Below are 15,191 nucleotides of genomic sequence, written 5' to 3'. Positions count from 1 at the left end.
AAGTCCATTCATTTTGAACGTGACTCCAGGTATGACGGGACAAGAGAAGGAAGTCATCGGCAAGATTGACACCTTGCAAACCCTGTCACCTAGTATGAATTTTAAGGGTAACCCCCTACGCCAAAAAAACGGCATGGGGTCCCCCCGAAGTCCATACCAGACCGTTATCTGAGCACGCAGCCTGGCCTGTCAGGAAAGTAGGTGGGGATGAGCGAGCGCCCCCCTCCTAAAACCGTACCAGGCCGCATGCCCTCAACATGGGGGGTGGCACTTTGGGGAAGGGGGGCGCCCTGCGCCTCCCCACCTCAAAGCACCTTGTCCCCATGTTGATGAGGACAAGGGCCGCTTCCCGAAAACCCTGGCCGTTGGTTGTCGGGGTCTGTGGGTGGGGGGCTTATCGGAATCCGGGAGCCCCCTTTAATAAGGGGGCCCCAGATCCCGGCAACCCACCCTATGTGAATAAGTATGGGGCCTGGCTTTCTCCTTCGTCTTTGTCATCATCTTCTTCCTTCTTCTGTTCTTCCGATGTTGACACGACACTCTCTCCTGCTGTAATGCCGCGGACACGGTGCGCGGAGAATTATATAGGCATACGGGGCGGGGTCACCGGGTGATGTCATCTGGTGACCCTGCCCCTTATGATGTCACAGTCCCAGGGCATGCTAAAAGCTATTTGCAGAGAAGCAAGTTGAGTATTGTGCAGCTCTCATTTGTTTTGGAAAATGAAGAAAGAAAAGGAAAATATATTTTTTTCTCTTTTTTCAGTTTTCAAAACTTTGTGACAAAAAAGCGAGATCTGCAAAATACTCAACATGCCTCTCAGCAACTTGTGGCAAAATATAAAATATTCCATGGACTCAAGATGCCTCTCAGCAAATAGCTTGGGGTGTATACTTTCCAAAATGGTGTAATTTGTGTGGGGGGTTGTGCTATCTTGGCATTTTATGGCCTCCGAAACTGTGATAGGTAGTGAAGAGTGAAATCACAAATGTACGCCCTTAGAAATCCTGAAGGCAGTAATTGGTTTTTGGGGTTCTGTACATGGTTAAGCTCCCAAAAAGTCCCACACATGTGGTATCCCTGTAAGGAAAAGCAGCAGAATGTATTTTGGAGTGTAATTCCACGTATACTCATGGCATGTGTGAGCAATTTATCATTACAACCTTCTTTTTTTTAATTTTCCAATCACTTGTGACAAAAAAATGTAATATTCAATGGGCTCAACATGCCTCTCATCAGATTCCTTGGGGTGTCTACTTTCCAAAAAGGGGCAATTTAGAGGGGTTTCGTACTGCCCTGCCATTTTAGCACCTCAAGAAATGAGCTAGGCAGTCATAAGCTAAAAGCTGTGTAAATTCTAGTAAATGTACCGTAGTTTGTAGACGCTATAATTTTTGTGCAAAACAATATACACTTATTGAATTTTTTGTTACCCAAGACATGTGGCTGAATATATTTTGGCCTAAATATATGACTAAAATTGAGTTTATTGGAATTTTTTATAATACAATGTAGAAAATATAATTTCTTCGCAATAAAATAAAAATCCCAGAGGTGATCAAATACCACCAAAATAAAGCTCTATTTGTGGGAAAAAAGGGATGCAAATTTAGTTTGGGTACAGCATTGCATGTCTGCACAATTACCAGTTAAAGCAGCGCAGCGCCAAATGATAAAAAGTTGTCTCTGGTCATTTAGGGGGTAAATCCTTCTTCCAGGGCTGAAGTGGTTAAAGAAAAGATCATCTTAACTTAGCTATAGACATCAGATGCTGATACACGCAGACGAGAGCCAACTGGATCTGTATTTATTTTATTTTTTTATGCATAAACATACGCATCTATATCACCTAACAGCATATGGCCTTGTAGTGGGAAGAGAAAGTTAGTCAATTCTGCATCATCATATCAAGAAACAAATAGCTCCAGATCAAATATTTTCCTAAGCACCAAACACAAAGTACCAACACTACTAGGTATGTGAGAAATAGAGATTACTATATGAGCTCAACATAATCTAATTTCTTTATTTTTTTGACCAAACCAGAAACTTTTGGGGAGTCCTAGGACTAGATTGTATACTAGATATGTTTGGGTAATGCCGCGTACAAACGACCGGACTTTCTGGCAGACTAGGTCCGACGGTCTTCCCGACAGACTTTCGGCGGAGTTCTGACTGGCTTTCCAAATGAACGGACTTGCCCACACATGAACGGACTAAGTCCTTTTGAAAGTCCGTTCGTTTTGAATGTGATGATGTAAGATAGAACTAAAAAAGGAAGTTCAATAGCCAGTAGCCAATAGTTTCCCTTGCGTCGGATTTGGTCTGTCGGACCAGCATACAAACGGTTTTCCCAATAGGAATTGAGTCCGTCGGACAGATTTGAAACATGTTCTATTTCTAGATCCGTTTTGGTTTTTAAAATGAAAAACAATCGGATTAGCCCACACACAATCGGATTGTACGACGGACTGATTCCGTCGGATCTAGTCTGCCGGAAAGTCCGGCCGTGTGTATGCAGCATTAGTGGTAAATATTTTAGGATAAAGGGTTGTTTTTAATATGTGCCAGATAGCATGTGGGCTTTGCACTTGGATTTCATGGGTGTGCGAGTTGTATGTAACAGATTTTAGTATTCAATAACCTTTTCTGGGTAAACATGTATTGTTTTAAGGTGGTGCGGATACATTTTTGTTAGAGGATTTGTTAGTTAATTTGTTTTTGTTGAGGTATTTTTTTGAGCATGATTGGATGTAACCTAAAAAAACTGAACAATAATCGCCAGATGGTGTTTACTTTTGCGATAATACCTATATAAGAGTGTTACTGTAGGAAATGGTTGGCCTTTGTAGGTAAAATGTTTACTATGAGTTATGTAGCTCATAAAACTGCACTTTGAACTTGCTAGAATGAGTTGGTGAAACTGTAATGTGAAGCTGTGTTTAATTAGTTGACTGCTCTGCAGATGGCCCCCTCTCTGGATCCATCATGTTTCCATCAAACCTGAATCACATGGCGCAAACTGCAATTTCAGGGATCATACTGTAATTCTCTTATAATGTCAGTCAACCTGTTCTTCTCGATTCCATCTGACTGTCCTCATAATATAAGAGCAGAACAGAGCATGGATTGAATGGAGAAAATTGCTACCATACCTTAAGGGGACAGTAAGCAAGTGTGAAGAGTATTGGGATTGAGTGACACAAAGCTATTGTTAAAGTATTACCAGGGAAAAAAAATATAGTGCCATGAACGCAATTGCAGCCTATACTTCAAACAATAAAAAATTCTAGAGTGAAAACAATACACACAGGAAGTATTCAGTATGTTACAAGATTTGGAGTCTGATTAACCGCTTAAGGACCGAGTCTCTTTTTTACACTTGTTTACAAGTTAAAAATATTTTTTTGCTAGAAAATTACTTATAACCCTCAAACATTATATTATTTCTTTTTCTAACACCCTAGAGAATAAAATGTCAGTTGTTGCAATACTTGTTGTCACATTGTATTTGCGCAGTGGTCTTACGAGCACACTTATTTTGGAAAAAGGACATTTTTTAATTAAAAAAATAAGACAACAGTAAAATGTGCCCAATTTTTTTTTTATATTGTGAAAGATAACGTTGCGCCGAGTAAAGTGATATCAAACATGTCACGCATCAAAATTGCGCCCGTTCGTGGAATGGCGACAAACTTTTACCCTTAAAAATATCCATAGGTGGTGTTTAAAAATGTCTACAAGTTACCAGTTTTGAGTTACAGAGGAGGTCTAGGGCTAGAATTATTGCTCTCACTCTAAAAATCGCAGCAATACCTTACACGTGTGCTTTGAACACTATTTTCATATGCAGGCGCTACTCACGTATGCATTCGTTTCTGCGCGCTAGCTCCTCGGGATGGGGGGCGCTTTAACCACTTCCAGAGCTATTTTTAGCTCTGGTCACTGTATAAATGTGATCCCAAAAAAGTGTCTGATGTGTCTGTCGCAATGTTGCAGTCCCGATAAAAATCACGCTACAAATTTGGCACAAAACCAATTAATACACAATTTTTTTTATACAAAAATATGTAAAAGAATACATATCGGCCTAAACCAGGGATATGCAATTAATGGACCTCCAGCTGTTGCAGAACAGAAAAGAAAGTCCCATGAGGCATAGCAAGACTGACAGCCACAAGCATGACACCCAGAGGCAGAGGCATGATGGGACTTGTAGTTTTGCAACAGCTGGAGGTCGACTAATTGCATATCCTTGGCCTAAACTGATGAAGACATTTTTATTTTTTATTCTTTTTGGGATATTTATTATAGCAAAAAGTACAAAATATTGTGATTTTTTTTTTAAATTGCCACTTTTTTTTGTTTATAGTGCAAAAAATAAAAACCACATATGTAATCAAATACCACCAAAAGAAAGCTCTATTTTTGGGGAAAAATGGACATAAATTTTTTTGGTGACAATGTCGCACGACCGCACAATTGTCAGTAAAAGTGACGCAGTGCCATAACGCTAAAAATGGCCTGGTCAGGAAGGGGGCAAATCCTTACGGAGCTGAATTGGTTAAAAAAATGTATTTATTTTTTTCTTATTTATTTTACTTTTCATTTTTTTTTTTTTTTTTGACACGGTTTTAAAAGAAAAAAAAATGGGTCACTTGTATTCCTATTACAAGGAATGTAAACATTCCTTGTAATAGAATAAAAGCATGACAGGATCTCTTAAATATGAGATCTGAGGTCAAAAAGACCTCAGATCTCATTCACACTAAAATACAATAAAAAAATAAAAATAAAGAGACAAAATTGTCAGGCAGTTTAAACCATTCTAAACCAATTTTCAGTCATGGTAACCTACTGCAGTCCTTTAGAATAATTTAACAGTGCTGAGAGAAAAAGCCTAAAGTGTTATTTGTGTGTGGCCATCTTTACAGAGGTCCTATATGATTACTATACATTTTACTCATTCATTGCTAAAGGTCAGATACATTTACTACTGTCAGTTTTTACTTGCTGTGTCTTTTGTAGCCTACAAATTTGGTGAAGTACTGTAAATCATAAAAGTAGTCTTTAATGAACATTAAAGTGGAACTTCACCCTAAAAGGGAAGTTCCATTTTACACCTCCTTCACACCCTCCTCTCCCACTTTTGGAGTTTTATTTTTATTTTTTGGGGGAGCGGGTACTTGTTCCCACTTTTGCTCCGACAGCATAGGAGATGTAAGCAGAAGTTCTCTACTCCCCTCCCTTACCTTCAACCTTCTGCTTCACAGGTTCCAGGAGGCCGTGGGTCCATTCACAAAGTGCTATTTGCAACTTATGCATGTGCAGTGGAAAGCCGGCAGTGAAGCCACAAGGAAACCCAGCCAACTTTCAATAGTAAACATGTCAGCGCTGGGGACCCAAAGACCGGCGAAGAACTGGCTTGAGCGAGGACGGCACTGGAACCTTTTTATCAGTGTCCTTTTTTTTCAAGTCAGCAGCTACAATAACTTTTATTTTATTCATTTATTTTTTAAGACTGAAGATCCTCTTAAATGATTTGCAAGTGTTTTGACTAGATTGATTTCTGTGACTTTGTCCTCCAGTTTTTATAAAGTACTGTGGAGAAAAATGTGGTTCAAATTGACTATTAATGCTTTGTAAGTGCTGGAATATATTTGTCTGTATCAATTGCACTTATCAAATTTTGATGTCTTTAGTAAAAACTTGCTATGCCCATAAGCATACCTATAAAATGTTTTGTTTGTTTTTTTGATTGAAAAAGCCAGCTTGCTGTATGCTCAGAGTTTTATAGGGCCACCAAATTATGAATCACTTTACAGAATACACTGAATTTAAGTGGAACTTTTAGTACAATTCTTCCTTATATCCAAGCTTGTAAATGCTTGCAAATCCCTACATGCACTACAGGGCATGCCCTTAGGGTCAGAATTTCAGCATTCCATTTATTATGTGTTACAACTATGTGCTGGCACCAATGTAAATGGGGAATTTATGACAACTAATGTACAAGAAAAAATTTACACAGACCACAAATGTACAGTAGGAATTTACACTGACCACCAATATAATGTGAGCATTTACAACGACCCGAATATTATAGGGTACATTTATACTAACTGCCAATCTAAAGGGGGATTTCACTGTCCAATTAATGTATAGCGAGCACTTACATTGATTCCCAATGTGCAGGAGGAATTTACAATGACCACCGTTGTAGCATGAGCATTTTCCCTGACCACCAATTTAAGGTGCATTTATACTGACCACTAACAAAAAGGACGGGTAAACATTAATGGGGGCATTTATACATACCACCAGAGACCAAAATTGTCCATGGACCAAAATTGTAAAAAAAAAAAAAAAAAAAAGTGAAAAAAAGTGAAAAAAAGGAGGGATGCATGGGCCACAAGAATAATAGTAAGTAGGAGGTATAATAACTTTGCAGTAAAGACTCCTTCCTACAAGTTTCCTTTCTTTTCTATAATTTTCCTACAATAAGGCACTATACACTATAGGTAGTGCACTGTTTAGGAGAGATTTACTGTACATGCAGCCAGTGACATCACTGGCGCATGTGCTCTGAAGGAACGGCCATCTTTGTCGTTCCTTCATAGCTTGTGCCATGACTGGAAGGTCCCATGAGCATGCATGGGAGTGACGTTATTGCGGCTCAGCCAGTCACAGATCCCGAGGCTGCAAAGCCGGAAGAAAGATAGGTGAAGATGGAAACGGTCTCCAGTGATGACATGGCATCACTGGAAGGATTTGTTTTCGGGTAAGTTTTACATAATGTACTAGTATGCAATGCTTTAAAATGGTCTGTTGCAAAGTGGAAATTTGCTCTGTAGTCACAAGAATCAAAATTTGACATTCTTTTTGGCTGAGTCCTATGGACTAAAAAGGAGAGGGTCATTCTAGGTTTTCATCAGCGCTCAGTTCAAAAGCCTGCATCTCTGATGATATAGGGGTCCATTAGTACATATGGAATGGGCACCTTGCACATCTGGAAAGACACCACCAATGCTGAAAGATACTGTATATCCAGATTTTAGAGCAGCAAGAGCAGACATAGAGCAGAGTCCAGTATATGTCGGAACAGAGGTACATAAAATACTTACAGTACTGTGTATAAGAAAAGAGTGTGGGCCTCTGGCAAGCAAGCCAGTTAATTTATATGAATTTTTTGTATTTAGCCATTGAGGCATATATCTTTGTGCACGAACATATGTTGCGTTAAAGTATAACTTTGAACTCCAATAAAATAAAAATGTGTTCTACAACACAGTTTTCTCCTTATCCCTGAATTCAGATCAGAGTTGCCACTCTAATTCAGGCTGTGCAAGTTTGTACTATAGTGCGATGAAACAAATGTTATGGGGGCATAGCTACCAGCACTTTCACTGCTATATTATAAGCTGGTAGCCTGCTATCCAGCCCTTGGACACACCTAGTGTTTCCCATTGCGTTCAGGATTGACAGCACTGCCTCTGCTGCTTTAACTATCCCACTGTGAACTGCAGTGTCTGGGATGGGAAGTGTGTGAGACAGAAATTAAGGAGGATCTGGCCCAATCAGGGAAGGTAAAACATTTTTTTTTTTTGCTTTATGAGATTTGTGAATCACATGGTAACTGTATTTGTTATTTTTTTAGACTGTCAAACAGAGGCCTTTAGTTGTACTTACGCCAGCCTCTTCAATTTGAGTTTCTTTTTTTTTTTCCCCAATGCAGGGGATCATAGTGCACAATGCATTCACATCTATGCATCATGGTGCGCTGAAGAGCATATGTGTATGTTTACACTGTATACACCAATCAGCCATAACATTATGATCACTGACCACTGCTTATCTTATTACAATAGCACCTGGAAATGGGTGGGATACAGTATATTAGGCAGCAAGTGAACATGTTGTCCCTCAAGTTGATGTGTTGAAAGTGGGAAAAAATGGGCAAGCATAAGGATATGAGCAACTCTGACAAGGCACTTTAAAGGCAGGGTTATCTATATATTTAGCATTTGATTTTACACAAGTATTACATGTATTTTATACACATCATCATTTAGAATGTATTGTAAGTGCAGCTGTGTGTATATATATCATATGGTATATGATAATCATACTATTTGGGCAGCAGCTACCCCAAAAAAAATTTGCTTTTATTTTATTTTTCTCACAGAGGTTATTAATAAGTCACTTTTTTTATCTGAAACGGTTGTGCAGATGCTTTGTACAACTTTGACAAGGACCAAATTGTAATGGCTAGACAACTTGGTCAGGGAAACTTCAAACCCGGTCTGCAGTAGTCAGGACCTACCAAAAGCAGCCCAAAGAATGAAAACTGGCAAACCAGTGACAGGGTCATGGGCAGCCAAGGGTCATTGATCCATGTAGGATGGCTGGCCTGTGTAGTCTGATCTAATCTAATAGATAATTTAAAACAAATTGCTAAAAAAGTTAGTGCTGGTTCAGATAGAAAGGTGTAAGCATTTTGTTATGTATGCGGCTGTGTGGCCACAAACTCTGATGTACTGACAGCCTAACTGATTTATGCTGACCCTTAAAATGCCAGGACAGTACAAAACCCTCCAAATGTCCCCTCTTTGCAAAGTAGACAGTCTGAGGCATTTAGTAAAAGGCATGGCATGTTTTTTGAAGTTGCAGTTTATTGTCACAATTTTCTTTCCCACATTTCTCTTTACATATTGTCACCAGAGCAGTACAGCATAATCATATGACTGGTGTGGCAGTGATCAGGGATACTTACTGATAAAAATATTTTTTTTATAAAAAAAAATTATTTTGTTACTATTTTTATTTTTCATTTTTTTTACATACTCTCAAGTAGTTCAGCGTCACCATAGTAATACTGTACCACTCTGGGGGTGGTGATGAGGGAATTTTTCTATGCACTTTGAATATTATCTTTGAAACAGTAATGTTTTCAACTGTCATGAATGGGTTACATTCATGACAGCTGTGATTACTAGTAATCTGTGATTGGCTACAGCTAATCACCTGGTACAGGGGGAGGTGATTGGCCCAAGTACCATGTGATAGCTGTTAGCAAATCACAGCCTCATTCTGCAGGAAACACATTTATGACTGAAATTCATTCATAGAAGCTTTGTTGACATTGTAGTGAAGTATTAAACCTGCGTGCTACCACTCCAATTAAAGAGCAAAATCATTTTTGTTGGACATTGCTATCATGTGATCGCATAGCCTTTGGTGGCTGGGTATCGAGATCTGCAATCTGCTGTGTCCAGTGGACACATCAGTCCCATGAATGGCTGTGCGCCCCTAACCCTGAACAGGCTGGATGATGTAAATGTAAGTGATCCAGCCTGCTAATGCCAGCTGCCTGCGGTAAATGTACTAGGGGCAGTTGGCAAGTGGTTAAAGGTGCTAAGTATCGTATTGTATCATTAGAAATATTGGAAGTAAAACACAAAATTGATGATGCCTCTTTTCTGCAGTTAACACGAGCCTAAAAATGTGATCTGTGTGCCAAAATCGGAAATAAAAATGTAATTCTCAAAATTCAGAAGGTAACATCACTATACTATACTCACACACCAAGAACACTAATTGCAATATACATCAATAGATGCACACAAGGTAGAGCACATTTCACATAAAAATGTTTTCTTCACATACATGGATCACGGTTGCAGTGCATTGCTATATAATAACTTGGTAGCAATTGGCACTTGCAGATCTGCGGAAACTACAATTAACGCCGGTTCCGAATTTACTAAGGCATGTTCGCTGCTAATAGCACAAATTTTCATTGACATGCTCGCCTAGTTGAATACTTAATTGCCTTAAAGGGGCGCTATTACATGTACAGTGCCCAGTACTTCCCAGGGATCTTGGTAAATCAGCCCCTGAAGGTTTAATACTATTTTAATCTGTATGCTTTTGGATCAAATACTAAATACAATAAATTGAGTTCAGAACAATTACTGCTGACTGTTTTCATTACAAGAGTAATAACTTGAACCAAATATAACGAATAAACATAAATACCTTGGTAACCCTATTCAAACAATTATCTAATTTCCATACCAGAAATCAAAGAAACCAAAGACAGGGTCAGACAGACACCATGGGTGCCATATGGTAAACTGGCAATTTCTTTGCTAAGTAGCATTACACAAAATTAACTCAGCAAAGGACCCTGCCTTTTTGCACGCTAATTACTAACATATTTTCGTTATGGATGAAAAAGACGTGCAGAAGGTACATTTTAGGAAATTACCACAAGTCACTTCTCATTTTTCATGTGATTAACTGTGCTTCTCTGTCTTCCATCATAATGTTACCATTATTTTAGGTCTGAAAACTTTACTTATTAAACAATGATTCTGTACAAAAATACAGTATGATCTGAAATCACAGCAGGTTACAAGTTAAAAGAAAAGTGTTTTCACTTTACAAAACAGTTATAATTACAAGTCATTAAAGCCTCTATAACAGTTGAAAAGGCAATGGAAACTTGATGCCCCTGCACCCAGAACATCCCTTTTAAGACTAAGCACCGCAACTCTAGGGGGAAAAAAAAAAGTGTTTGACGCTGCAGGAGGGAAATTTAATCTTAATCATTTCAGTCGAGAGACACTGTCCTCATACTCAAACACTACCCCACTATGTTTTAGTCTATTAATTAGATAACAGACGGAGGAGCACATAGCAGTATGGGTAGATTGTAACCATATGTTTAAATCTGAGTTACCTCCTCCTTGGTACTTTGGGTTATATCCTGAAGCTTCTTTGTATCAGCATTGGTCTGATCCAGCTTGAGTTTTAACCTGGAAATTTCCTCTGTTATTTTCTTATTCTGATGACGAATGCGGTTGATTTCAGACGTGATTGCAGAGTTCTCTTTGTTTTTTTCATTTAGCTAAAAGTCAAACATATAGTGTCATTGGATCCATTGTATAATGTCTAAATGTCTAATGTCTATAATGTCTAAAATCATTTTATTTTATTCAGCGTGGGGTAGGCCTCAACTACATGTCTTTAGCTAGTAGACACAGTTATGTCCAATAGGATCAGAGATGCCCAGGGTGTAGCACTGCACACAGGTCACACATTGCAATGGTACCACAGCAGGCAGTTAGTGGGCACAATTATTAAAATCTCATACATGTTTATTATACTAATGTAATTTAAAAATGTGTTTTCAATCTCTTGAAATCTGATGCTTTCAATAAAGAATGCCCATTGATCCTGCTAGGAAGTTACTTTTTAAATACTAAGGCTGTATTCACACCTGAGCGTTTTCAGCTCATAAAATGCTCATCTCAAAAGTTCCAAAACGCCTAACAAGCAAAATCCCATTGATTTAACTGGGCCCTGTTCACATCTGAGCATTCTATTGCCTGAAGCAAAATGCCTGAAACTCAAAAACGTACATGAGCTTCTTTTTAGGCAGATTACAGGCGTTTTACTGCTTTTTACATTGGTGACCGTTGGACTTCAAAACGCTTGTACAAAAACACCAGAAAAAACACCAGGAAAACGTCCTAAAAAACACCCTAAAAAAAATGCCTGAAAACAATACGCTTGGGTGTGAATGCAGCCTTACTGTATTGGGGTGACAAATATCCTCAACTGTGCTCCTGCAATGCTACCCAGTATTATGAGCCTTTGATTGAGACTACAAGAAGCTGTGCCAACTTTTATCATGCAGGTATACTCCACAGTTGTCACTATTAGGAAGTCAGACCAGAGCGATGATGTGCAGGAGGTGATGAAGCTAGTGCATGTAGACAGAAAGAGAATGCAAAGTTGCTGTAGGAGATACACCAATCAGCCATAGCCTTAGGACCACAGACAGGTAAATTGTATAACATTGATTAAATTGTAACAACGGCAGCCAAACGTCAGTGGTTTTAACAAAGCACTTATATAGCATGGAACTAGAGCTGCACAATTAATCGTCAAGTATCGTTATCGCGATCTTGACTAAAGTGTTTCACAATTCTTTCTATGCAAAGAATTCTCTGCTCTTCTGAAGCCACAACCCTCAAAAGAAAGGAAGAGAAAAAATGGGCAGTCTGCCAAGAATCACAACATTCTTTATCAGTTGAACTCAAGTATAAACATTGTAACAATTTGTCAATGGAATAGACTTTGTGTAAGTGAAAAAGTTTAACCATTTAAACATTAAACCTTTTTCTGACATTTGTTGGTTTCAAGTTAAAATCATTTTTTTTGCTAGATAATTTACTTAGAACCCCCAAACAAATTATATTATAATATATATATATATCATTTTTTTAGTAGACACCCTAAAGAATAAAATGGTGGTTGTTGCAATATTTTATGTCACACTGCATTTGCGCAGCGGTCTTTCAAATGCAATTTTAAAAAAAAATTACTTTCATGAATAAAAAAAATAAAAAAAACACTAACCAGTAAGGTTAGCCCATTTTTTTTTTTTTATATATAGAACGTGAAAGATTTTACGTTGTAAGAATCGTGATCTTTTTATTCTAAGCAAAAAAATTGTGATTCTCATTTTGGCCACAATCGTGCAGCTCTATGTGAAACGTGTCAACCTACCTGCGCTTTCCCTGGCTGTACCCATCCAGTGCTTTTAATATTTATGCTTCAATAAAGACTGTATGCTTTTCTGTGTGGGTGTGCTGCCAATCCAAAGATTCTCTGTTCCATGTAGTTGTGTTGAAAGTAGAAAAAAAATGGGTAAGTGTAAGGATTTGAGCAATTTTGACAAGGGCCAAATTGTAATGGCTAGATGACTGGGTCTGAGCAACTTCAAACCTGCAGCTCTTGTGGGATGTTCCTGGTCTGCAGTGGTCAGTACCTAGCAAAAGCAGTCCGTGGAAGGAATATAGGTGAACCAGCGACAGGGTCATGAACAGCCAAGGCTCACTGATGCATATGGGGAGCAAAGGCTGGCCTTTGTAGTCTGACCCAATAACAGAGCTACTATATGTAGGTCAGATTGCTGAAAATGTTAATGCTCATTCCAACAGAAAGGTGTCAGAACACAGTGCATTGCAGCTTGTCAGTGTATGTGGCTAGACCAGCCCTAGAGACCATGTCCATGTCCACAGGCAAAAGCCCCTACAATGCACACAAGAACATTAGAACTGGATCACGGAGCAATAAAAGGGTGGTTTGGTGAATCACATTTTCTTTTAAATCATGTGGCTGGCACCTGTGTATCTCACCTGTGGAAGAAATGGCACCAGGATGTAACATGGGAAGAAGGCAAGTTTGCAGAGGCTCAAAAGCATCTGCTACTGGTTTGATGCCAGATACTACAGCATACCTTCAGAGGTCTAGTGGAGTCCATAATGTTATGGTGGGAGGTCATAATGTTACAGCTGATTGGTGTAAGCAGCACTGAGATTGAGACAAGTATTAAAAAAGGAGGAAAAATGTTTAATGGAAAAACTAACAAACTAAATTTCTAATGTTTAGATTTACCTTACAGCAAAATTATACCCCATTACTAAGAGCCCATATAAACTTTAACATTATAGTGTAATTCCATAAGTAATTTTCACTCTATTTAAATCTGTAGCTTTCATTAACATAATGACTTTGTGATCCTGCCATGAAGGTCCTTGCTAAGGCTCTTGCTCTTCCTCCCAAATGTGTTCCTGCATTATAACCCAGTTACATGAGTCCCCGGAGGAGACTAAAAGCATTCATGCCTATAAACATTGTGTAAGCACGGTCCACCAACGTAACTATCAGGAGGCCTGTCCAGAACAAACCGATGCTAAGGTGCATACATACATGTTTATAAACAGTCTCCCTTTCAGAGTCATCAGTGGACAATGCAGCTGGTGGCTCTTAGGTTAGTTCACACAGAGCATGGTCCACATTTTCAATTTTGGATACATAGATTGGATAGAATGAAGGAGGGTTATAAGCCCTGTTTTTTGCCATCCATTTCCCATTGGGGAGATTTCCCTTCAACTACCATTGCATAGACAAAACAGGAGGGGAGAGGAAATCCCTCCAAAGTGAAGAAATCCTGAGGTGTCACCAGAAGCAATGTCTCCATTTTAAGATGTCCCCTCTATTCTTGTTCTGGTATCAACCCAAAATTCTAATAATGGTAAACTGGAAAATAGAGAGGGTGAATCTGCCCAAAGGGGGCAGAGACAGCAGTAAGAACCTAACAAGTGTGCTAATCCTTCTCCACTCTATCTAAACTAAAGAAAACAGTTTTGCCTTTAGTTATACTTTAACCACTTACAGAACGGACCATTTTGCTGGTCAAAGACCAGACCACTTTTTGCAATTCGGCACTGCGTCGCTTTAACTGACAATTGCGTGGCCGTGCGACGTGGCTCCCAAACAAAATTGACGTCCTTTTTTCCCCACAAATAGAGCTTTCTTTTGGTGGTATTTGATCACCCCTGCGGGTTTTTATTTTTTGCGCTATAAACAAAAATAGAGCAACAATTTTGAAAAAAAATCATTATTTTTTACTTTTTGTTATAATAAATATCCCCCAAAAATATATATATATATATATATAAAAAAAGAATTTGTCCCTCAGTTTAGGCCGATACGTATCCTTCTACATATTTTTGGCAATAAGCGATCATTGATTGGTTTGCGCAAAAGTTATAGCGTTTACAAAATAGGGGATAATTTTATGGCATTTTTATTAATATTTTTTTTTCTACTAGTAATGGCGGCGATCAGCGATTTTTATTGTGACTGCGACATTATGGAGGACACATCGGACATTTTTGGCACCATTGTCATTTATACAGCAATCACTGCTATATAAATGCAGTGATTCCTGTGTAAATGACACTGGCAGTGAAGGGGTTAATCAGTGGGTGGCAGTGTAGGGGTTAAGTGTTCCTAGGGGTGTGTTACTAACTATGGGGGGCTGGGCTTTCATTTAGTGAACACTGATCTCTGCTCCAATCACATGGAGCAGAGATCAGCTTCACTAGTTGCTAGGCAGAATGGAGAAATACTGTTTACACGTATGGCGTAAACGGCATTTCTCCATTCAGCCGCCCCGTGAGACAATCGCGGGTATGCCCGCGGCCATAGAGTCCGCGGGACCCACGACCAGACTCACGGGGGTCCCGACCAGCGCGCCACCTGCGGCGTGCTCGCGATGGCAGGGCGGCATTGAAGATTGGACGTACCTGTATGCCAATATGCCTGCCCGT

At 39.0% G+C, this 15,191-nt stretch overlaps 1 protein-coding gene across 2 annotated transcripts in view; it reads right to left on the bottom strand.

Moving 5' to 3' along the window:
* Positions 1 to 15,191, bottom strand: part of LOC143997335 (uncharacterized) — a 585,170-nt gene that overhangs the window by 287,754 nt on the left and 282,225 nt on the right. For both annotated transcript variants that reach the window (XM_077492911.1, XM_077492912.1), the window contains exon 18: positions 10,745 to 10,912. In XM_077492911.1, the coding sequence (XP_077349037.1) occupies positions 10,745 to 10,912 (168 nt within the window). The remainder of the gene's footprint in view (positions 1 to 10,744; positions 10,913 to 15,191) is intronic.

The sequence above is a fragment of the Lithobates pipiens genome, unplaced genomic scaffold, assembly GCF_037356315.1.
Source record: "Lithobates pipiens isolate NorthernLeopardFrog02 unplaced genomic scaffold, aLitPip1_a1.2 Scaffold_19, whole genome shotgun sequence".
NCBI lineage: Eukaryota > Metazoa > Chordata > Amphibia > Anura > Ranidae > Lithobates > Lithobates pipiens.
Note: the sequence above shows the minus strand (reverse complement) of the source record. Positions and strands in the feature narration are given on the sequence as shown.